At 34.7% G+C, this 22,437-nt stretch overlaps 1 protein-coding gene, 1 long non-coding RNA gene and 1 other non-coding gene across 3 annotated transcripts; 2 read left to right on the plus strand and 1 right to left on the minus strand.

The window, feature by feature from the left end:
* Window positions 1–4,540: 4,540 nt before the first annotated feature.
* LOC112496327 (small nucleolar RNA R71) lies at window positions 4,541–4,647 on the plus strand. Its single transcript, XR_003062865.2, has one exon. It is a non-coding gene; the product is annotated as a small nucleolar RNA R71 (small nucleolar RNA).
* Window positions 4,648–12,611: 7,964 nt separating this feature from the next.
* Window positions 12,612–14,107, minus strand: LOC127899684 (uncharacterized). The gene is made up of 3 exons (XR_008051611.1): window positions 13,644–14,107; window positions 13,417–13,476; window positions 12,612–13,314 (listed from the first exon to the last, which is right to left on the minus strand). It is a non-coding gene; the product is annotated as an uncharacterized LOC127899684 (long non-coding RNA).
* Window positions 14,108–18,350: 4,243 nt separating this feature from the next.
* On the plus strand, window positions 18,351–19,954 carry LOC107174696 (uncharacterized). Its single transcript, XM_052434044.1, has 3 exons — window positions 18,351–19,146; window positions 19,359–19,556; window positions 19,656–19,954. The coding sequence occupies exons 1-3, from the start codon at window positions 18,351–18,353 to the stop codon at window positions 19,952–19,954; spliced, it is 1,293 nt and encodes a 430-aa protein (XP_052290004.1).
* The last annotated feature ends 2,483 nt before the right edge of the window (window positions 19,955–22,437 follow it).

The raw sequence follows: 22,437 nt of genomic DNA on the forward strand, positions 1-22,437 counted from the left end.
GTTTCCACTTAATTTGTAGTTGTTTGTGTGAGTCTCTTTCCCAACACATATATTCTTCAAATATTCCTCAAAAATTAGAATGAGCAAGGGTGGTGTGAAACTTCTATACAATTGTCAATAATGCTCATGAAGGTGAATTTGTAAATTGAATAATCCAATAATCATCAGTAAAGAATAAGGATAATATGCCCTAACAAGAAATTATGCTTTTAACAACAGTAGATAAAATTTGTTATCTACAAACTCGCACAAGATGCAAGTTGTTGATAGTTACAATCTGAAATTGCTGAAAATGTTAAAATAGAAATTGTTAAAATTTCTTTTTTCTTTTTTTTTTTCTGAAATTGTTACAATTTAATTGATATTTACAAGTGACTCTACTTACTGTATTGCCTAAGCTAGATCCAATGATTTTCAAATAGCTTTCTTTTATTGATCATCCTAATTCGAATTTAAAAAGAAGTAAGACTTCATTTAATTATAACATGCTAACAATACAAATTTTGCATAAATAATAAATAAAAATTGTTTCAATCTTCTTTCTACTACTTAAATTCATCCAATTTCTAACCTAAACTCATTCAATATATATATATATAAAATTAAATTCAATAACACAATAAATCTAAATAACATCCAACATATCATCAGTTCATAATTATGACACCAATTATCAATACAACACATGAAAATCCTAAAATGTTCAACAACCCAAAAAATAGTTCATAAAGAGTCAAAATACTTCCAAATTAAAAAAAAAAAGGTTCATGTCATGATGCTCGTCGACGCTTGTGGCTCCTCATCATCTTCAGAAATTACCTCCACCCTAGTAAAAATCTCATCTTCCGGAACAAAGCAAATAAATACTACTAAAATATAATTCAAATAACTTTATACCTCGAGAAGTAGAAACCCAAATCCAATTCTGAGCACACATTAAGGCTTCTAAAGCATCAGGAAGAAGTTTACTATGATGCGGACTCAAAAATCTGCCGCCGACACTAAAAGTTGACTCAGAGGCAACAGTGGATACAGGAATGGCTAAAATATCCTTAGCTAACTCAGCCAAAATATGATATTAGCTTGTGTGCATCTTCTAAAAGGTTAAAATATCAAAGTCTGGAATGGAATCCAGCAATTCCTCATCTAAATACCTATCCAACTCCGACTTAATTACCTTAGCACGTTTATTTTGGCTTCAAAATGGTTCAAACTCATCTACATCCCAATACTTATTTGAATTCGAACAAGATTCAGAACGAGAAATTTCCAATCTAACATTCTGCCCACCACTCACATGCGCTGCCTTCGATTCATATTCTTTCACTAAATCATAACAAAGCTTATTGCACGCTCAATATGCTCATCTGTTGTATCACCATATATTTTTGGGAAATAAAAATGAATTAACATCATCTTATATCTTGGGTCAAGCACAACAGCCACAACTAACATCGGATGAATTTCATTCCAATATTTATCAAATTTATCAGCTATTTTATCAGCCAAAATCCTAATAGCTTGGTTATTAGCAATGCATCACCTATTAATTAACAATTTCATTTTACATATCAATAGAAAAAACAAATTAGCAGTTGGGTATTTTGTACCCGAAAACATCTCCGTTAACATATAAAATGATTTCAAATGCTCCACCATTATTACTGCCAAATCCCACTCCTCATCACTTGGCAAGCTCTTATACTGAGGCTCACGTTGTTGCAACCGAGAAAAAAAACTTCTATACATCAATGCTACTTCAAGCATGGCATAAGTAGAGTTCCAACGAGTAGGACAATCCAATTTCAAATTTTTTTACAATTAATTTCTAATTGTCTAACAGCTAGCTCAAAAGTTTCATATCTTTTTGGTGTTTGTGTCCAATAACTCACACTCTCTCTAATCTTTCCAACCCCACTTTCTATAACTTTCAACCCATCTCGTACAGCCAAGTTCAATATATGAGTAATACATCTCATATGAAAAAATTTACCACTAGAAACTAAGGTATCCGTATCAAACCTTAACAACAATTTCTCCACCATTGCGTCATTAGTGGTATAATTATCTATTGTCTCTAAGGATAACCTTCTATACATGTTCCAATCCAATAAGAATTATACTAACTCATTAGAAAGGGCATCAGTAGTATGGGGGCTCGGAACATAGATAAACCTATCAAATATTCAAAAGTCGGTATGAAATACACAAACTTAAAATAAATTACAATTTAAACTTGAAAAAAAAAATCTAATATAAATAATAAAAAACTTAAAAGGAAAATTAAGCAAATAAAATATTATAGACAAATTATCTTAAGATTCAACTATGCAATTTCCAAGAGTTGTCAATGAAATGGGCCGTCACAACCATATAGCCTTTTTTCTAACTACTAGCTGTCCATAAATCCGTAGTAATGGCTACTCTACCATGATTTTTCCCCAATAAATGCAAAGTCTTAACCTTCTCGATTTGATATAACTTCAAGATCTTGCTCTTCAAAGTGTTTATGCTCATTGGCTTAACCACAGGGTTAACATGTGCCATCATTTCTCGAAAGCCTATATATTCCACGAATCTAAGTGGAAACTTATGCATTATAACAATTCTTGCTATCAAACTTCGCAAAACATTTTAATCAAAACTGCCATAACTAATGCCACAAGTTTCATCATCTCTTTTAATCACTTTGAAACCTGTTGTGCCTATCAGTTTGCTGTTTGTCCATCCAATCTGTTTGGATTGTTGCAATATCTTCCTCTTCAACATCCTCAAAGGTGGTGACTTTGTCAAGTGTATTACTGCAGCATCTGTCCGTTCTGTCAGCTACAACAAAATCCACTACACTTAGGAAATTGCAGTCTTCTACTTCATCAGGGTTCCTCATAGCCTCTAGTACATTAAATGTGACTTACTGATCATTCACTCTCATGGTAAGCTCTCATTTCTGCACATCTATCAGAGTCTTTCCAGTTGCTAGAAAATATCTTCCAAGTATAATGAGTACTTCTTTATCAGCTTCAAAGTCCAATACAATGAAATCCACTGGAAAGATGAATTTGTCAACCTTCACCAGTACATCCTCTAACTTTCCTTCAGGGTATGCATGAGATCTGTCAGCTAATTATAGAGTGATTGTTGTTGGTCTGCACTCCCCTACTCTCAGCTGCTTAAATACAGATAATGGCATCAAGTTAATACTAGCTCCCAAGTCACAAAGTGCTCTGCCAGCATACCTAGTTCCTATAGAGCAGGGTATTGTAAAACTCCCTGGATCTTTCACTTTTGTGGGAATTTTACTCTGGAGCATATGGCTGATCTCATGTGTTAAAGCAACAGTTTTAAACTCTCCAAGCCTTCTTTTTCGTGCCAAGATATCTTTTAGAAATTTCACATAATTTGGCATTTGCTCCAAAGCTTCCACAAAAGGTATATTTATGTGCAATTGCTTCAGCACCTCCAGGAATTTACTCAACTGCTTGTCTTGTTTTTGTTTCTAGAACCTTTGTGGGAAAGGTGGTGGATGCCTAAACTGTTGTGTAGCTTCAGGAGATGTCAAACTTGGTTTGTTTGGTTTGGTGCAGGTTGTGAATACTGGTGTTGCAACTTCTTTTTCAGCATGATCTGGTTGAACTTCCTCTGCAGTTGCTGTAGCTTGGCCCATCTAACTAGTGTCTTGAAGAGGAGGTTGCTGTAACATGCTTCCATTTTGAGGTAATTTTTGCGTTGAATTGAATTTCATCCCATTTTTTGTTACATCAACTAGGGTATCAACATTCTTTCCAGACCTCAAAATAATTACTTTGCAGTGTTCTTTGCCCTCCCTCCTAGGGTCTTCTGTGTTGTTAGGTAAGCTTCCTTGAGTTCTGCTGCTCATTGCTGTGGCTAGTTGTCCCATTTGGTTTTCCAGGTTTCTCAAGGATACAGCTTGATTCTGCACAATTGCTTCATTCTTTGTAATGTACTTTTAATCAGTGCTTCTAGTGAAGTGATTGGATCCTGACTATGCTGATGAAAACCAGGTGGTTGTGGGTTTCTATTTTGTCCATTTAATACTGGAGTATTTCGATTCTGATTGCTCCATGCAAAATTTGGGTGTTGCTTCCAGCTAGGGTTGTAAGTATTTGAATATGGGTTGTTCTGAGGTTGTCGATTGAAATTACCCACATAGCTTACTGAAGCTAGGTTTCCAGGACAATTATTAAAGTCACGCCCTTCACCAAAGTATACACATGAAAGTTCATCAACTTGCTTTACTGTTGCTGGAGCAGATGTTAAGGCCTTTACCATGTTAGTCAATGAGGTTACTTGTGCTGATAAGGCTGTAATTGCATCAATGTTGTGTACCCCTACTGATCCTCTTGCTTCTGGTTGCCTGGCTGAAGGCCACTGGTAATTATTATTGGCAATTCTTTCCAGAATTTCATAAGCTTCAGCGTAAGATTTGGATAACAGAGCTTTATTTACTGAAGCATCCACTATTAACCTTATACTTGGATTCAACCCATTATAGAAAGTTTCCAATTGAATGCAATAAGAAATACCATGATGAGGACACCTGCTGAGCAATTCCTTGAATCTTTCCCAAGTCTCGTACAAACTTTTATCTTCAAGTTGATGGAAAGAAGTAATCTCATTCCGCAACTTTGCATTTTTTGTCGGTGGGAAATATTTCATTAGGAATTTATCAGCCAATCTATTCCATGTAGTGATGGAATCAGGTGGTAATGAATTTAACCATGCTTTTGCTCGATCTCTTAAGGAATAAGAAAAGAGCCTCAGCCTTAATGCATCTTGTGTTCCGTCAACAATCTTGAAAGCATCACTTACCTCTAAGAACAATTTCAGATGGAGATGAGGATCTTTATTTGGCAATCCATTGAATTGCCCAACTATTTGCAACATTTGAAATATCACTGGTTTTAACTCAAAATTTACAGCATCTACTTCAGGTCTGATGATGCCAGGATGTACAACTTGAGGAGTTAGCACAGCATAATTTCTTATAACCCTGTCTCTGTCATCAGCCATGTAAATGATATTGTTATTGCCTGGCTGTCTCCCGTTATCATGTTCATTCTGCTCTTCTTGAATGTTGACTGGTTGTAAGGGCCCGTGAGGATTTAAATTTCCTGCATCTTGTAAATTATTCATGCTTGAAGTAATTTCTGAATTCCTTTGCTCTCTTCGCAATCTCCTGACAGTCCTTTCAATCTCAGGATTGAATTAGAATACCACAGATCTGTCTTTACGCATGCATGTATAGATTTGCCAATAAATATAATAAATCAAATCAAATTTTGCGCTATCAAGATTTAATTCACACTTCAAAAATAAACAATCAATCCCCGGCAACGGCGCCAAAAACTTGTTGGTTAATTTTATAAGCAATTATTATCAATGCTAATGTGCAAGTATACACAACAAGTAATAAAGTGATAAGTATTCAAGATCGTCTCCACAGGGATTGATGTTACTCAAAATGTTATAGCACTCACAATAACGCAACTCAACGTGCAACCAAAACAAGCAATTGTCAAATAATTTCTATCATAATTAATAATTGAAAGAAGAACTAAGTAAGATAATACTTTAATGAAATAAACTAAGTTAAATGTGTCTAAGATTCAATTGAGAATATAGTAGTTGAATGATCAAACTCTCCTAATGGGGTGACTGTTATTTGCCAAATTAACACCAGTTGTTACAATAAGTGCTGCAGCACTGGGCAGAATAAATCTACATCCTCAGCTATCGCATGTTGGAAGTCTCATACCTTTAAATCTACTAAAAATGACCAGTTGCTCATATATTTATGGTACAACATTATAACCTTTAATCTCTCTACCCTACAAGGTGAACATCTATGTCTAGAGTGTCACAACTCTTAATGTCAAGTATTGTCCTTATGGGATTTAAGATAACCTAATCCAGGAAACTCGACTTAAGAATAAATAATATTCTAATAATATCCGCTAAGACATGCCCTTTTGCTGCTTTATCTTAACTGAAACTATTATATGGGTGGTCAACCAAAATAACAGTTATATTCATAAAAACTACTAGAGTATAATGCTACAGCAATACCACAACAACATATAAGAACAGTCAAGAACCCATTGGATTATTTGTCACTCAACTACAAGTAAATTTAGTTCATAATCTGAATGAGAAAAGTAAACATAAATGTACTGATCACGGAATACATCTAAACAACTAAAGGAAGAAAGATAATATAAGTTAAGCATGGTGAAAGACTAATGATCCTGCACGGTTCTTCAATGATGCCGAACAGCACTCTTCAATCTTAATCTTCTTATCCTTTTTCTTGCCTTTGTAATTATTTTGATGATAATTCCTTGTCGCCTTTCTATGTGGTGCACGCCTCCTTTTTATATTACAAATTAGGTTAAACCAAAACCCATGAGCGTCCATGTGTTTAAATTAAGAAACATGCAGAACGCGATTTTATGGCTAACCCGCGCCTAAGTTCTCTCCCGCATTTCTCCCCGATTGCTACAACACTGGTTGCTCTAACATCCACAATAGCACTGCACTGCTCCCGATTGTGCTTTTCTTCTTTTATGGCCGTCTTCTTTCCTCTTCTTGCTCATCGAATGTCTCAACATCCCCTCATAAATTAAGACTTTCCAAGAACCTACAATTATGCATTTGTTTTTAGCACAAATTACTATGATTTAAGCAAAACTTATTAATACTCAACTAAAATGAATATTTAAGCAAAATGTAATAAAAACACCTTATTTGTTCTCTAAATGATCTTGATTCAGGTCTAGAATTTATGTAATAACTCTTATTTCCTAGAGTTATCAGTTGTTAACCCTTGAGGGGCCCCACATGTCACTATAAAGCAAAGAGAATGGTTGGGATGGTTTATAAATATGGGCAAGAAATAGAACACATGTTTGTTTAGCTAGTTGACAAAAATCACAATGTAATAAACTCGAATCTTTATTTTTAAATAAGAAAAGAAACAAGGGTTTTAGATATGGAAAGCTAGGGTGGCCTAACCTATAGTGCCACAACATTATTTTAGAGGAAACAAATTCACATTGAGAGACCTAAGCGTGCCCTTTCACGACCCATTTACTCTCAAGATAGTATAGCCCCTCATATTCCTTCACATTCCCAATCATCTTTCCTAAGATTGGATCATGAAATAAACATTTAGAACCACATAATTTAGCTACACAGTTTGTGGCCTTAGTAAGTTTACTAACTAAAAGAAGATTACACTTAAGATTTAGGGCATGTGAAACTGAAAAAAGAGTCAGACAATCTAATAGTTTTACTTTTCCTTTTTACAACAATAGTGGATAATGATCCATCAACAGTCCTCACTTTATAATTACCTAGACATGGAATGTAACTAGAGAAAAATTGATAAGACCCTGTCATATGATCTGAGGCCTCTGAATCAACAATCTAAGAACTCTTTTCGAGGGATTGGATGTTAAGGGCTAATGGGTTACCTGTATGGGCTACATTATAGGTAAAAGAGATCATGTCATTTCCTTTTGCTTGCTGATTTTGTACGAGGAGCTATTGTTGCATCTTAAATTGATCCTTGTGAGGAAAAACTTATTAGTTTTCTCTGTTACCATTCCCTTTCCTTCCTGCTGGCGTTTTGGTTTCCAATCGATTGGCTTTCCATGAAACTTCCAGCATGAGTCTTGGGTCCTTTCTTGTGGCAATAGTCCCAGTAAAGACATTCTCCATGTTTTTGTCCTTTCTGGTCGGATGATTGATCTATCATCTTGGGCACCAGCGTTGATCTATCTATCTCGGTTTCTTCACCAGTCCCATCATGACTCTCTTTCGACTTTCTTCACGCGTCACCTCAGCAAAAGCTTCTCAAATGGAGGGTAGAGGATTCTTTCCCAATATTCTGCCACGAACTTCGTCAAGTTCTTTGTTGAGTCCATAAAGGAAATCAAAGAGGCGTTCTTTATCTAACATCCTCTTATATTTGATGGCATGCTCGGAGCAATGCCTCTGGAATTAATAGTAGAGGTCAAGTTCTTGCGATATGCTGTTTAGAGAATTGAAAAATTGAGTCACCGAAATACTCCTTTGCTTCTGGTCACGTAATTGTGACTTGATTTCAAAACGTTGAGCTGCATTCCCATGGTCATAGTAGGTTTCTATCACGGCTTCCCAAAGCTCCTTTGCAGATGGTAGGAAGAGATAAGTCCTACTAATATCCATGTCCATCGAGTTGATCAACCACATTTGCATTATTGAATTTTCAGTATCCCACTGCAGATAACCAGAATCCAAGACATCAGGGGCTTTGGTTTCCCTGTAATATACCCTAATTGGCCTTTGCCACAAAGAAATAGGGTGACAGATTAAGACCATTGCAAAACATTTCTGCCATTTAACTTGCGCAGAGTTTTTTACAAAGAGGGGTTTTCGGTACCTAAGGAGATCGAAGAGATGTCCTGCCTTGTTACAAACTGGGGGAAATCTCATATTCTTGTGCATGGCTTGTTGTCTTCTCCATTAGAAGGCTTGAGACTTTAGAATGGAAGAAGAAGAGAAAAAAATCAAAGGCTCAGATCAAAAGAGCTTCTTTGATACCATGTGAAAAATCAGATTTCTTTTGTTTTTAATCTCAATTTGTATAATATACAATAGAGAAGAATACATATTTATATACATTAGACCCAAGGAAAAAATTGTTCAAACAACCAGGATATTGCAAATCAGTATCCCTGAAAATTAGGGACTGAATCTCCTAAAATCTAGTATTTAAGTCAACACATAGTTGTAAAATACAACTGACATCTGCAACAATAGTCAGTACACAAGTTAAAATACAGCTGACATCCACAACAAATTTATATATTTTATTATTATTTTATAATAATCTTTTCTATAAATCATCAAATCCCTACAAAATCTCTTTTTAACATTAGAATTAACAATTTTTATCCTACTTGTTCCTATAAAATCTCTATTTAACATTAGTTCATTAAAACTCCATAAAACCCAAATATTTGTTAACTTAGTATTATCCATTAATAGATTTTATCCACTATTTGAAAAAAAAATGATTCTTTTCCAAATGCATAAAGTGCTTATAGAATATTATTAACAATACCAGTAACAGTCATTGCTTCTGCAGAAAGAAGTTTTTCAAAATTAAAATTGATAAAACTTATTTAAGATCAACAATGACGCAAGAAAGATAAAATTTATTAGCTATATTATCTATTGAGAAAAATATATTAGTGAAATTAGAATATAAAAATTTGATTAACAATTTTGCATCCCATAAAGTTAGAAAAATTGATTTTAAGTAAATGAAGTTTTAGCTATAATTTTTTTAAAAGGCCTAATTGAAACAATTCGTCTAAGGCCCCTAAATTGGTTGAACCCTCCCCGATAATAATAGTCTTACATATACACAAATCAGACAAAACCAACTGATGATGAAGAATAATGATACTTTTTTAATTTTTACTATATAAATAGACAAAAAATTATTAATTAAATAATTGCTTGACATAACAGAAATAATCATCTCCAATGATAATTATGAATAAAAGATTAAGAATTAAGAAAACCTATATTAGAACTGAATTGGAAGAGGATTTGTATTTTGTAATCTTCACCGTTGAAGATTTCTAAGCATGAAATATCGTTGGTTTCTTTTAGGCTTTAAGGATTCTAGATGCAGGACGTTGAGTCAAATTGGAAAAGAAGTTAAATGAGTCAAATTGTTTTTCAAATTAAAATAAGAATTCTGAAGAGAAAAAAATTAACTTGATGAGCCGCGAATACTTTTAATTATTAAAAAAATTAGTTTCTTTTTTTTTACTTTTAATAGGGTAGAGTTTAATTTGAGCTTTTATGAAATAAATTACGAGAGACTTTAATGAATACAATTAATATTAAAATTAATTACATATGCTAAACAAGTAATTGAATTTAGGAAGAAATTTTAGTCCATGAATACTCCATGCCCTGTGGTCACTCATTGGATCCGTCGAGGTTCTTATTACTTAGACCATTTCGAAGAAATTTCCAGGAAGGAAATAATCACTTGATTTCTCTATCATGGCAGCCCCCATGCAGCTGCAAACCAAGCCGTTTCCAAATTTTCTTTTTAGTTAAAGTTCGTTGGTTCAACAATAAAAACGAGTTGGCGAAAATTCCACGTTCAATGCAATTTTTTTTTTATTAGCCATGTACAGAATATGATCAAGTCTGATAAACCCATAACTACCGTGAAATCTATTGGTCAACCCACATTTTCTTTTTATAATCTTTTTATTTTTTTTAATTATTTCAGCCATGTACAAAATATCATCAACTCAGAAACTTTTGAATATGATGAGGCAGGTTTTCTTGTACCATTGCTTCACACGTTACTTTCATCAAAAAAGAAAGAGGGAATGAAAGCAACTGAAGAACGATAGCATTCAAACATTTTACTATGAGCTCCTCTTGTATCATTAGTCAACATTGAATTGCATCGAAAAGAAAGAGGAGGTAGGATCAATCTGCATAAACTGACTTTTGATTTGATTTCTCTTTAATAATTGTCCGTCGGAATTGGAATTTTACAAAATTAAGTAGCAAAATTTCTTTTGTTAATTTTTTTTGTCAAACAAAGTAGTAATCAATAATTCCGGTCCTCTTCTGCAACAATAATATTAGAAAAAAGTCTCAAATAGAGAAGAAGTTGCACCACCACCTTCACTGTGATTCCTGAGAGGTTTCATCGTAAATATGTTTTCTTCTCCATTTAGTCTTTGAGAGTTTCTGTAGCATATAAAGCAAACGTCAATTAGCACTACTAGAAAAATGGTTTTTACTGACATTAGAATAGTGTCAGTAATTACTTTTAGTGACACTTACTAATTGTATCAGTAATCTGGCAGTCAAAAAAATAGTGACACTTGTAAGTGGTGTCAGTGATTACTATTACTATAGTATCACTAAAATCATAACACCATGATATCAAAATATTACAATACTATATTAGTATTTGTGATTATTGTTACTATAGTATCACTACTTTATGTATTATTTAAAAAAATAATTATATAAAATGACATATTGCCCATTGATTTGTTGACAGAATTAAAAGGTTGTGAGAAATAAGAACAAAAATCAATTTATATATCAAAACCTTTCATAACATTTAAATATTATCAATATATATTACACAATCCAAATACTTCAATACACAAAGACGTCTGACTACAAGACATCTTATTCTTACAATTGAATAATCTTAACTGCTATTATCCTCAAATTCCTTCTACTCATAGCTGAATTTAAGGGCTAAATTTACCAAATCTAAAAGCTAAATTTAGAATGATTATTATTTTTTACTCCATAAACATAAGTACTGCAATCATGCATTATCACAGACAACTTCTTCATTCACAGACAGCTTCTTCATTCGATGAATTTGATAGGTTAGGGATATAAGTTGAAGAAGAAACACTTTAAACATATTAATCATATCTGCAAACAAATAAAAGAAAAAGGAAAAGAAATTGGTTGCCAAATTCCAACAGTTGCAAAATAAATTAACAAGCAATACAGAGACAAAAGTTATAGAAATAAACATATTTTGCTCGAAAACAAAAAAATTCATAAGCTATGAACATATTAACTCAATTATCTTAAAGGAAAATTAGAGAACAAGAATGTTGTAGCTCATTTGATTAGAAATAAGGTAGAATATACTTAACTATAGATATAAATTAAAAAAAAAGGTGATGATGAATTCATTCTCTTATATATATATGAATAAGAGAGAGTGAGAGAGCAAATTATAGCATTCAAGTTTTCAGTATAACATCTAGTTTCAAGAAAGTGTGTTTATTTCTCATTATATAAAAAACAATGATTTTCCAGCTATAAAAAATTCATAATAAAATTTAATATCTAATACAACATAGTATGTTTTTTTCAAAAAAAAAGCTTGCAATTATGTCTTTTAGCCACCAAGCCTAAGTGTGAGAGTAAAGCATTTAACTCTTGATAATTACACACTTTCTGCATAATGCAATTAGTGTCAACTCATTCCAAATTACTCTACTAGAATAATAAAACATTTCAGCCATTGTATTGATGGAGCTACTAATCCAGAATATTCACAATAAATATAGAGTTCAAGGAAATTAAGAGATGTACCTCTTTAAGCTTTGCATATTCTCTATCTTTCTAAGGCAATCTTTAATTCATATAGTTCCACCCCCTTTGAATTCACAAACCAAGACTTTACAAACAAAGGCCTTATATCATTAATCTTAATACCTTTTTACCAAAAAATCACTATATGCATAAATAAAAATCACAAGTTAACGCTTTAACCTCGTGTTGAGCTGTCTTAGTTTTCACATGGCAGAGGAATCTATGATAATGTGTATGTTTTCTTGAGAAGAAAAAGGAACAAAAAATAGGGAAAGGAAGTTAAGACTAAGAAATAATTATTCAATAAGCTGAAAAATTATCTTATATCATGCATGTTTTACACAATCCCCTTATAAAGTTAAAAAAAAAACTACTTTATTTTACACAATCAAACGATTTTAAATATTTGACACGGAAACATAACTTAGTAGGACAAGAATGCAGCTAAATTATGAAAGCCATTTTGCTTGCAGATATTAATTAGGCATTTCAGTTTTTCTTTTATTTTTCACAATTTAAGTAGCTTTACTTTTAATTTTTATCAGGAATCGAGTATGGCGATGTCACAAAAAGAAAGCATCAGGGGGTTTGCAACAGACAGCAAAATCATTCAAGAAACTAGTGAGTTAGAGAAAAGCTCTTGTGCAACAACTGAAGCAGATCTCATTGAGCGCCTATACACACCAGTTCAAACTGGCGATGAGTTTGCGTCAAAATTTTTTAAGCAGCAAGGAACCACAGAAACTCCACAGAAAGCAAAGATTAACCTCGAAGGAGAGCAACAACCACAAGAATCAGGGGAAATAAAATTGAGGAATCAGCATTGATGGACTCAGCTACAGCTTCATTGACTGACCCCCTTCAGAGCTCCAGAATTGAAACTACGAAAGTGGCTGAACAAGTCGGCGAAGAGAGAGAACCAAAAGGCAGCACATAAGAAAATCAAACCAAAGAACCAGAAGCCATTCATGTAGAAGATGCAAAAATGGATGAAGAACAAGATGGAGATGAACATAAAAGGATAGACTCAAGCTCTGATGCTCTGGTCATGATTGAAGCCAAAAGAGATGTTGTGGATGTTAGGGTTGCACAACTTGGTCACTAGCAAAGGATGAGGAACCTATTTGAAATAAACTGAAACTAATGTTTCATTATTTACTAAAACTAAAAATATAGGGATGTCAATGTTATTTATTCGATAATCAAATATTTCAATTTCTCATAGTTACACGTCACCTCTCGCAAGTCACAGGACTCGTCGCGACTCGAGTCACTTCCTTCCCTCTTGCTTGCAGTCTCCGCCCATTTTTGTAGCACAGAAAAAAAAAAACTAATTTTCATTTTTCAGTTCAAAGTCTGTGACTCTCATCGATCCATATAACACAACGAAACAACAAAATTTAACACAAAAAAAAGGAATGTGTAAGCAAGTATCCGAGAGAATAGAAGAAAACCGAGCTTACTGAGTTACTTGGAGCTCCGAGAACTTTCAAAGATCGAATTAGCGGAAGAAAACAAAACTTCAGCTAACAAGAAATCCCGAGAAGTCAAAGCGAGAGGGGCGGTGTGCACTCGAGTAGGGTGAGCAAAATGTGGAGATCTAAAGCGGGTCTTGTGAGCTTGTGGCATAGCAGCATGGTGGATGTTTTGCATAATGTAGATCGTTAGGGTTTCGTATGGCATGCGTCTTAGAATTTGGCAGTGGTGTTAGGATTTCTTATGGCATGGACCCTTGAATTTTAGGGCTCGAAGTTTTAGAGGTATGAAGAAGAAGAAGGATATCGCCAGAGAGATGAGGCGGCTGGCCATGGATTTAGGAGTTAGGGAATTTTATGTTTATGTTGATTTAGGGTTTTTTGCTTTTGCTTTTATATTGTTGTTTTCTATATTAATTTAATTTGATAATTTCAACATGTTCAACACAAACTAATTTATGAATTTGGCCTGGTGGTTTGTTGGTTGAACATAAAGCACTTTAGTTTTGAGGTCCTAGGTTCGAGTCGCAACTAAAACAAAAATAAGTTTTTTTTTTGTTGTTTCTGATACCTTAATGTCGACGATCTTTGATGTTTAATATACAAACACCATAGAATCAGTAATTTGTGACACTTGTTTGTTAAACACGAAAAATGGCCCAAATATATGTAATTACTGATACTTTTTAGAAAGTGTCACAAGACAAGTATCAGTAAAAGCTATTTTTCTAGTAGTCTAGCTTTCTAGTCATTTACATTGAGCAAATATTTTGCTGAGAACAAATCATGAGTACAGGCCATCAGAAAGGCCATTCTACTAAACAAAAGCCTGACCAAATCATACGCCGACTACAACAATCAGAATCAAAGCACGCGCACAAAGGGAGCCACAATAGCCAGTCCAGTGACGAGCCCAAGATAACAATTCCTTATGCGAAGAAAGAAATCACAGCCAATCACAGCGATTGGGTTAAAACTCTTCATACAATTAGGTCTTTTGAACAAAAGTCGGAGAGGACGGAAAATATGTATAAATCCTACCAAGAGTCCTCTCAATCTCAACAAAATCAGTAAAACAGTATTCAAACGGCTCCTGCTACCGCTAATGGGCCAAATCCAGGTAAGCCTGGATCAAATCCAGTACTGCAAGGGAATCCTCACTCTCTGCGGGGGCGCCGAGTCAAGAGAGTTTATTGTTTTAGTAATTAAGCTATTCCAGAAGCCTGGTCCAGGTCCAGGTCCAGTGGTAAGGAGAATCGGGTTCTAAATTGCATGAGTTAATGAGAAAAAGACTTTAAAAAATTAAGCTTTTTCACTATATTGAAAAAGTTTAACTAAAGGAGCGGTAATGATCCGTGAGACAAGTTTCTAAGTTGTACTTGTTATCCTAGTTATAATAAAATTGTGTTATTTGAGGAGCTTGAAATGAGTTTAAAAAGTAAATAGATTTGTAATTTTACTTTTTAATTTTATGAATCTTTGAATGAATGTCCCTTTAAAATCTTTTTTCTATTTTCCCTGAAAATTTTTATTACAACCTCATCTGACAAATGTGTTGTGCTTTCGATTTATTCGACTTTCATTAAATAAGGTGTTTTTGTTTTGCTTCGATGTGATATGACAACGTTGTTATAAATAATTATGGAGAACTTCGAACATCCGTGAGAAAGGAACCAACCATTAATGAAAATGGTGCATGTAATTTGAAGGTTAAAAAATATTAAATGGTTGAATTAATTTTGAACTTATTTGACGTGTAGACTAAACTAAGTAGTCATGTTAAAAGAGTTTCAACTTTGTTAAAATCATATTTGATTAGCATCAAAAGTCATCCTAAGAATTGTTGGCCTTATGGGGCGCAGCAATAGGATAACAAAAAATGAAGTTAAATGATTTAATATCCATTCTCTAATTGGTTTTCAAAGAAATGCGGCGACATTTTCTTCAAAACTCCTTACTTAAGCATGTTGAAGTTGGAGAAATTAAATAAGGGGTGAAATGGTAGATTTGTTGGGATCGTGTGTTTGATATGTGGGGAATATTGCAGCATGCTAATGCCGAAGAAGACTAACATGAGTTGGAAATGCCTCGATCCAACAAAAACCTTGGATACAATTAGTTTTTCTTAAATAACTTACCATAAGATTTTCTTTATTTTGATCTTAGTTTATTACAATCATTAAATGAAACCTTACTTCTTTTTAAATTCGAATTCGGATGATCAGTAAAAGAAAGTTGTTTGAAAATTATTGGATCTAGCTTAGGCAATACAGTAAGTAGAGTCACTTGTAAATATCAATTAAATTGTAACAATTTCAGAAAAAAAAAGAAATTTTAACAATTTCTATTTTAACATTTTCAGTAATTTTATATTGTAACTATCAACACCTTGCATCTTGTGCGAGTTTGTAGATAACAATTTTTATCTACTATTGTTAATAGCACAATTTCTTGTTAGGGCATATTATCATTATTCTTTACTGATGATTATTGTATTATTCAATTTACAAATTTACCTTTATGAGCATTTTTGACAATTGCATAGAAGTTTTACACCACCTTTACTTATTCTTATTTCTGAGAAATATTTGAAGAATATATGTGTTGAGAAAGGGACTTACACAAACAATTATAAATTAAGTGGAAAAAACTTGCATCTTGTGCGAGTTTGTAGATAACAATTTTTATGTATTGTTGTTAATAGCACAATTTCTTGTTAGGGCATATTATCATTATTCTTTACTGATGATTATGGAATTATTCAATTTACAAATTCACTTTTATGAGTATTATTGACAATTGCGTAGAAGTTTCACACCACCTTTGCTTATTCTTATTTCTGAGGAATATTTGAAGAATATATGTGTTAGGAAAGGGACTTACACAAACAGTTACAAATTAAGTGGAAACAACTTGCATTATGGAAAACAAATTGAAGAAAAAGGAAATTGGCAAAGTGGGTGACACGTGCATGGAAAAAGGAAGTCAGGCCAATTAACAAGCTAAGCCATCACATGAAAGTAAAATTGGAAAAAAGAGATTGCCATCTTAATCAAGCCAGCACATGAGAAAAGAGAAATAAAGCCTTTTGGCTTTAAGAAATATTTCCCAACATCAAAAGCTAGCAGTATTCGAAAAGAAATTTGTGGAATCCGACAGTATAATGGAGAGTCGCTCTACGACTATTGGGAGCGATTCGAAAAGCTATGTGCTAGTTGCCCACACCATCAAATAAGTGATCAGCTCCTTATTCAATACTTTTATGAGGGTCTACTACCTATGGATATGAGTATAATTGATGCCCTAGTAGAGGAGCACTCGTGGATAAGACACCAGAAGCAGCCTGAAATCTCATTGCTAACATGGCTGCTAATTCCCAACAGTTCAGCACCAGGAACGATCTACTGTTGCCACCTAAGCGAGTCAATGAGGTAAGTACTATTTCCCTCGATCAACAAGATTCAAATCTTACTTCTTTGGTGCAACAATTAGTCCTAGGACAACAAGTGAGACCGTGTGCGTTTGTTCCATTGTTGGGCATGCGATTGATATGTGCCCTGCTCTCCAAGAGGGTTCACATGAGCAGGCCAATGCAGTTGAGGGGTTCCTAAGCCAACCAAGACAAAGGTATGATCCCTACTCTAATTTTTATAATGAAGGGTGGAAGGATCACCGTAATTTTAGGTATGGGAACCAACAACAAGCATTCCTAATGTGGCACCATCTCGACCACCGGGCTACCCCCAACAACTAGTGCAATAGCCTTACCAAGTTCAACCACCTCCACCTCCTCAAAATTAAGGTACGTCTTTGGAATATCTTGTAAAAGCTCTCGGTACTAACTCTATGCAGTTCCAACAGACTACCCAGACCTAACTCCAACATTTAGAGAATCAGATTGGCCGACTGGCCACATCTGTGAGTATGATAGAGGCTAGAACTTCAAGAAAGTTACCTTCTCAACCAGAAATTAATCCAAAAGAGAATGTTAGTGCTATGTCTCTTAGAAGCGGAAAGCAGTTGGAACCATTATTAGCTAAGCCATCAAAAGTGTCCACAACATCATCGCACTCTGTGACCAATCCCTTCTCTGAGGCTCTTCCTTTAACAAGGAAAGACGATTCCCACTTTGCATTGCCAGTCGACCCATCTAGCCAGGTAAGTACCCCTCACCTCAAATTAAAGCTCTTTCCATTCCTCCACCATTTTCTAGTAGGTTTAAACAATCCAAGAAAGAGGAGCAAGAAAAGGAGATCCTTGAGACCTTTCGTAAAGTAGAGGTAAATATTCCTCTACTTAATGCTATTAAACAAATGCCCCATTATGCAAAGTTTTTGAAGGAATTATGCAGCAACAAGCGAAAGTTGAGCGGTAACGAAAAAGTAAGTGTAAGAGAGAATATTTATGTTGTACTTCAAAGAAAACTTCCTCCTAAGTGCAAGAATCCAGGTACTTTTACTATCCCTTATACTATTGGCAATGCTAGATTCGAAAGATGTATACTAGATTTAGGGGCCTCAATTAATGTTATGCCATATTTGATTTATAATTCCTTAAATTTAGGTCTAATGGAAGAAACTGGTATGATTATTCAATTGGCTGATAGATCTAATGCTTACCCCCAAGGGGGTTGTGGAAGATGTTCTTGTGCAGGTCAATGAATTGGTCTTTCCAACTGATTTTTATATCCTTTAAATGGAGGATGAGTCGTCGGCCAATCCCACTCATATTTTGTTGGGGCGACCATTCCTTAAGACAACCCGCACCAAGATTGATGTTCACGATAGAAACCTCACAATGGAATTCAGTGGTGAAGTGATCCGCTTCAATATCTTTGAGGCAATGAGGTATCCCAGTGATGTATATTATGTCTTTGCCATAGATGATATTAATACTTTGGTGCAAGATTTCTTTGAATTATCCGGTAATGACAACTTTGAAATTGCCATAAGCAAAAATCTTATGAAAGATGATTCTAAAGAACATGCAAATTTGATAAAGTTGGATAATGAGGTAGATGAAGCTGTGGCGATTTTAGATGAAGCAGTCCCATTACGCACCAATGAGTATAATATTTCTTACCTTGAATTGCCGTTATTAAACAAGAAACTTTTACCTTCAGTTTTGCAAGCACCTACCTTAGAACTTAAGCCACTCCCAGAGCACCTGCAATATATTTATTTGGGTAAGAATGAAACACTCCCAGTCACAATTGCTAAAACCCTCACTTCAGTTCAACAAGAAAAGTTAATTAGAGTGCTTCGGGATCACAAGACGGCGATTGGCTGGACCATTGCCGATATTAAGGGAATTAGTCCTTCCATGTGTATGCATCGCATTTTGCTAGAGGAAGAGTCTAAACCAACAAGAGATGCACGACGCCGCCTTAATCCACCAATGATGGAAGTCGTAAAAAATGAGATACTGAAACTCCGTAATGTGGGGATTATCTATCCCATTTTTTATAGTAAATGGGTGAATCCCTGTTCAGGTAGTTCCAAAAAAAATCAGGCATCACAGTGGTCAAGAATGAAAAAAACAAGCTTGTGCCAATAAGAGTTCAAACTGAATGGAGAGTTTGCATTGACTATCGTAAACTGAATGCAACCACTCGCAAGGATCATTTTCCTTTGCCATTCATTGATCAAATGCTTAAAAGGTTAAGTGGTCACTCTCATTATTGTTTTCTTAGTGGTTACTCAGGTTATAATCAGATCATTATTGCTTCGGAAGACCAAGAGAAAACGACCTTCACATGCCCCTTTGGCACATTTGCTTACCGACACATGTTGTTTGGTCTTTGTAACGCTCCTGCCACTTTCCAAAGGCGTATGATGAGTATTTTTTCTGATTATGTAGAAAACATCATTGAGGTATTTATGGATGATTTTACGGTTTATGGTGATTCTTTCGACAGATATTTAGATAACTTTACTCTTGTGTTTAAATGATGCATTGATACTAACCTTGTGCTTAATTGGGAAAAATGTCATTTTATAGTTAATCAAGGTATTGTACTAGGCCATGTTATTTCTGAAAGGGGAATTGAAGTTGATAAATCTAAGATAGATCTTATTCGCTCCTTAACACCTCTTACTAGCGTAAGAGAGGTTCGTTCTTTTCTTGGTCATGCAAGTTTCTATCGTAGGTTTATCAAGGACTTCTCCAAGATAGCATTACCCCTCTGCAACTTACTTCAAAATGATGCAACTTTTGACTTCAATGATGAGTGCCAAAGAGCATTTGAGAAGTTAAAAGAGGTTTTGACATCAGCCATTGTGATTCAACCACTGAACTAAGATCATGTGTGATGCTAGTGACTATGCTGTTGGACCCGTGTTAGGCCAGCGTGTGGGCAAGCTTCCTCATGTCATCTATTATGCCTCCCGCACATTGAATGATGCACAACTCAACTACTCCAACACAAAGAAAGAACTTTTAGCAGTTATCTTTGCCTTAGAGAAATTTTGTTCTTATTTGATTGGATCTAAAGTAATTGTTTACTTTGACCATGTAGCTATTAGGTACTTGCTCACCAAAAAGGATGTTAAACCGCGCTTTATTCGATGGATACTTCTAGTGCAAGAATTTAACTTAGAGATTCTAGATAAGAGAGGTTATGAGAATTTGGTGGCAAATCATTTGAGTTGACTTACTGTTGAGTGTTAGAAAATGAATATTTATAAAGGAGAAAATTGTCATTTTACACTTCAAGTTTTACTAACACCCTTACTTTTATGTATTTAAGCTTTTTATCATTTAATTATGTGTGTTGTATTATAATTAAGTATTTTATGTATTTTAGGGGCATCATAGTCATTCACAATGAACAGGAGACGGCAAAACGGACATCACTTTTGAACTCAGGACGGTCGAAAACCTTAGGAGGAGTATAAAAGGAAAAATGGCACTGTTCACATGTACGGTATTATTCACATGTACGGTATTGTCTGCGTTACTGTTCACGACATTGTTCACATAGATGGATCAATGACATGGCATTGATCGATGATGTGGCATTGACTGATGAGGTGTCACGATCCTGTTGGACTAAAATTCTTATGCACTGTTGATTGGTGACGTGGCAGCATGTTAGTGGACCAAAAATTACGCGTACGGTACATGCATATACACAAGATAATTTTCAACCAAACCGCGTTACTGTTCAAGCCAAGTCAAACTAGGTTACTGTTCAAACCGCGTGGTCAAACCGCATACTGTTGACTGATGATGTGGCGCAATCCTGAACGTCCAAACTATTTTTAATCTGATGGTCATGATTTACTCAATGTATCTATAAAAAGAGGGCCTCCCCCTAATTTGATAGCTCTGAATCCATTTTTGGGCTCCATTTTATGTAATTCCTTCTCCATCTTGTATTTTCTACGTATTTTAATAAATTTTCATTTTGCCCCTAGTTCAATTATAAGTAGCTAATTTTCTTTCAAGCTTGGGTTGAAGGTGAAGTCTCAACATGTGTCATGGGCTTTAATTGGTAAATTTACTTTCTCTTCCCCTCTAGTTTTTGTGGATGTTTTGATTTCTCGTCAACAAATAATAATAATCTTGTCTAGATACCGCCTTGATTTCACTAGCTCCCTAGTACAAGGTTATTATTATTTGGCATGATAAGCCCTTAGCACCATATTGATTAGAGTGTGGTTCATGAGGTGTGGATTCCCCCCTCATGATTTAATTGGCATTAATAAGGAATATTTAACCCATGGTGCATGTTGACACGGATCCAGATATCCAAGTACGTCATTTCAATAGATTTCTCTTCAATTTATTCTCGTCATTTCAATTTTAATTTTAGGATAATCTGAATCACTTTCACCACAAATCCAACCACCCTCAAAAATCAATTTAGAAAAATTAATTCTACACACAATTAGAATCAACCTCCTCGTGGGATCGACACTCGTCACAATTAATCTATTCTACAATAGATTCGTGCACTTGCGAGTTCAATAAAATTTGCACAACACTTACCTATAACGAATATGCACTTTCATTGCATGAGAACTTTCCAGATGAGCAGTTATTACAGGTAGGTATAGTTACTCCTTGGTATGCAAATATTGTCAATTACTTGGTTACCAAGACAGTACCGGAAGAGCTAACCCATGCACAAAAGGCCAAGATCAAGAGTGATGCCAAGTACTATGTGTGGGATGAGCCACACTTGTGGAAGCATTATTCTAATCAAGTTATTAGAAGGTGCATACCTGAAATTGAATTTTCTTCTATTCTCACATTTTGTCATACTCTGGCTTGTGGAGGACATTTAAGACTTAAGAGAACAGCCCTTAAGGTACTTGGGAGCGGTTTTTATTGGCCATCACTATTTAAATATGCATATTTGTTTTGCAAATCTTGTGATCATTGTCAAAGAATAGGTAATTTGGGACCTAGAAATCAAATATATAAGGAAAAGACCAAATTGCAAAATGTTCTTGGCTCACATATCCATCCTCACGAGATCTATCACTGAAAAAAATAGAAAAATTAAAAAATGCCAAATTATCAAACCCTAGCCGCCGACCACCACTACCATTATCTCCATAACTCAGCCACCATCGCCACCAGCTATTGCAACCATTAGACTCGCCATCCACCATTGATCAAATCTCAGCCAACCCCGCCTTCAACAACCTCCAAAGCCTCTACGAAACACCAAAACCTTCAAGTTCTCCAACCACTTGCCATTGCCAAACCACAACTCTTTTCCATCAATTTACACCACCACCACAATCTCCACTCGGAAACCATAAGTCCAGCC

Source organism: Citrus sinensis, chromosome 9, assembly GCF_022201045.2.
Source record: "Citrus sinensis cultivar Valencia sweet orange chromosome 9, DVS_A1.0, whole genome shotgun sequence".
Taxonomy (NCBI): domain Eukaryota; kingdom Viridiplantae; phylum Streptophyta; class Magnoliopsida; order Sapindales; family Rutaceae; genus Citrus; species Citrus sinensis.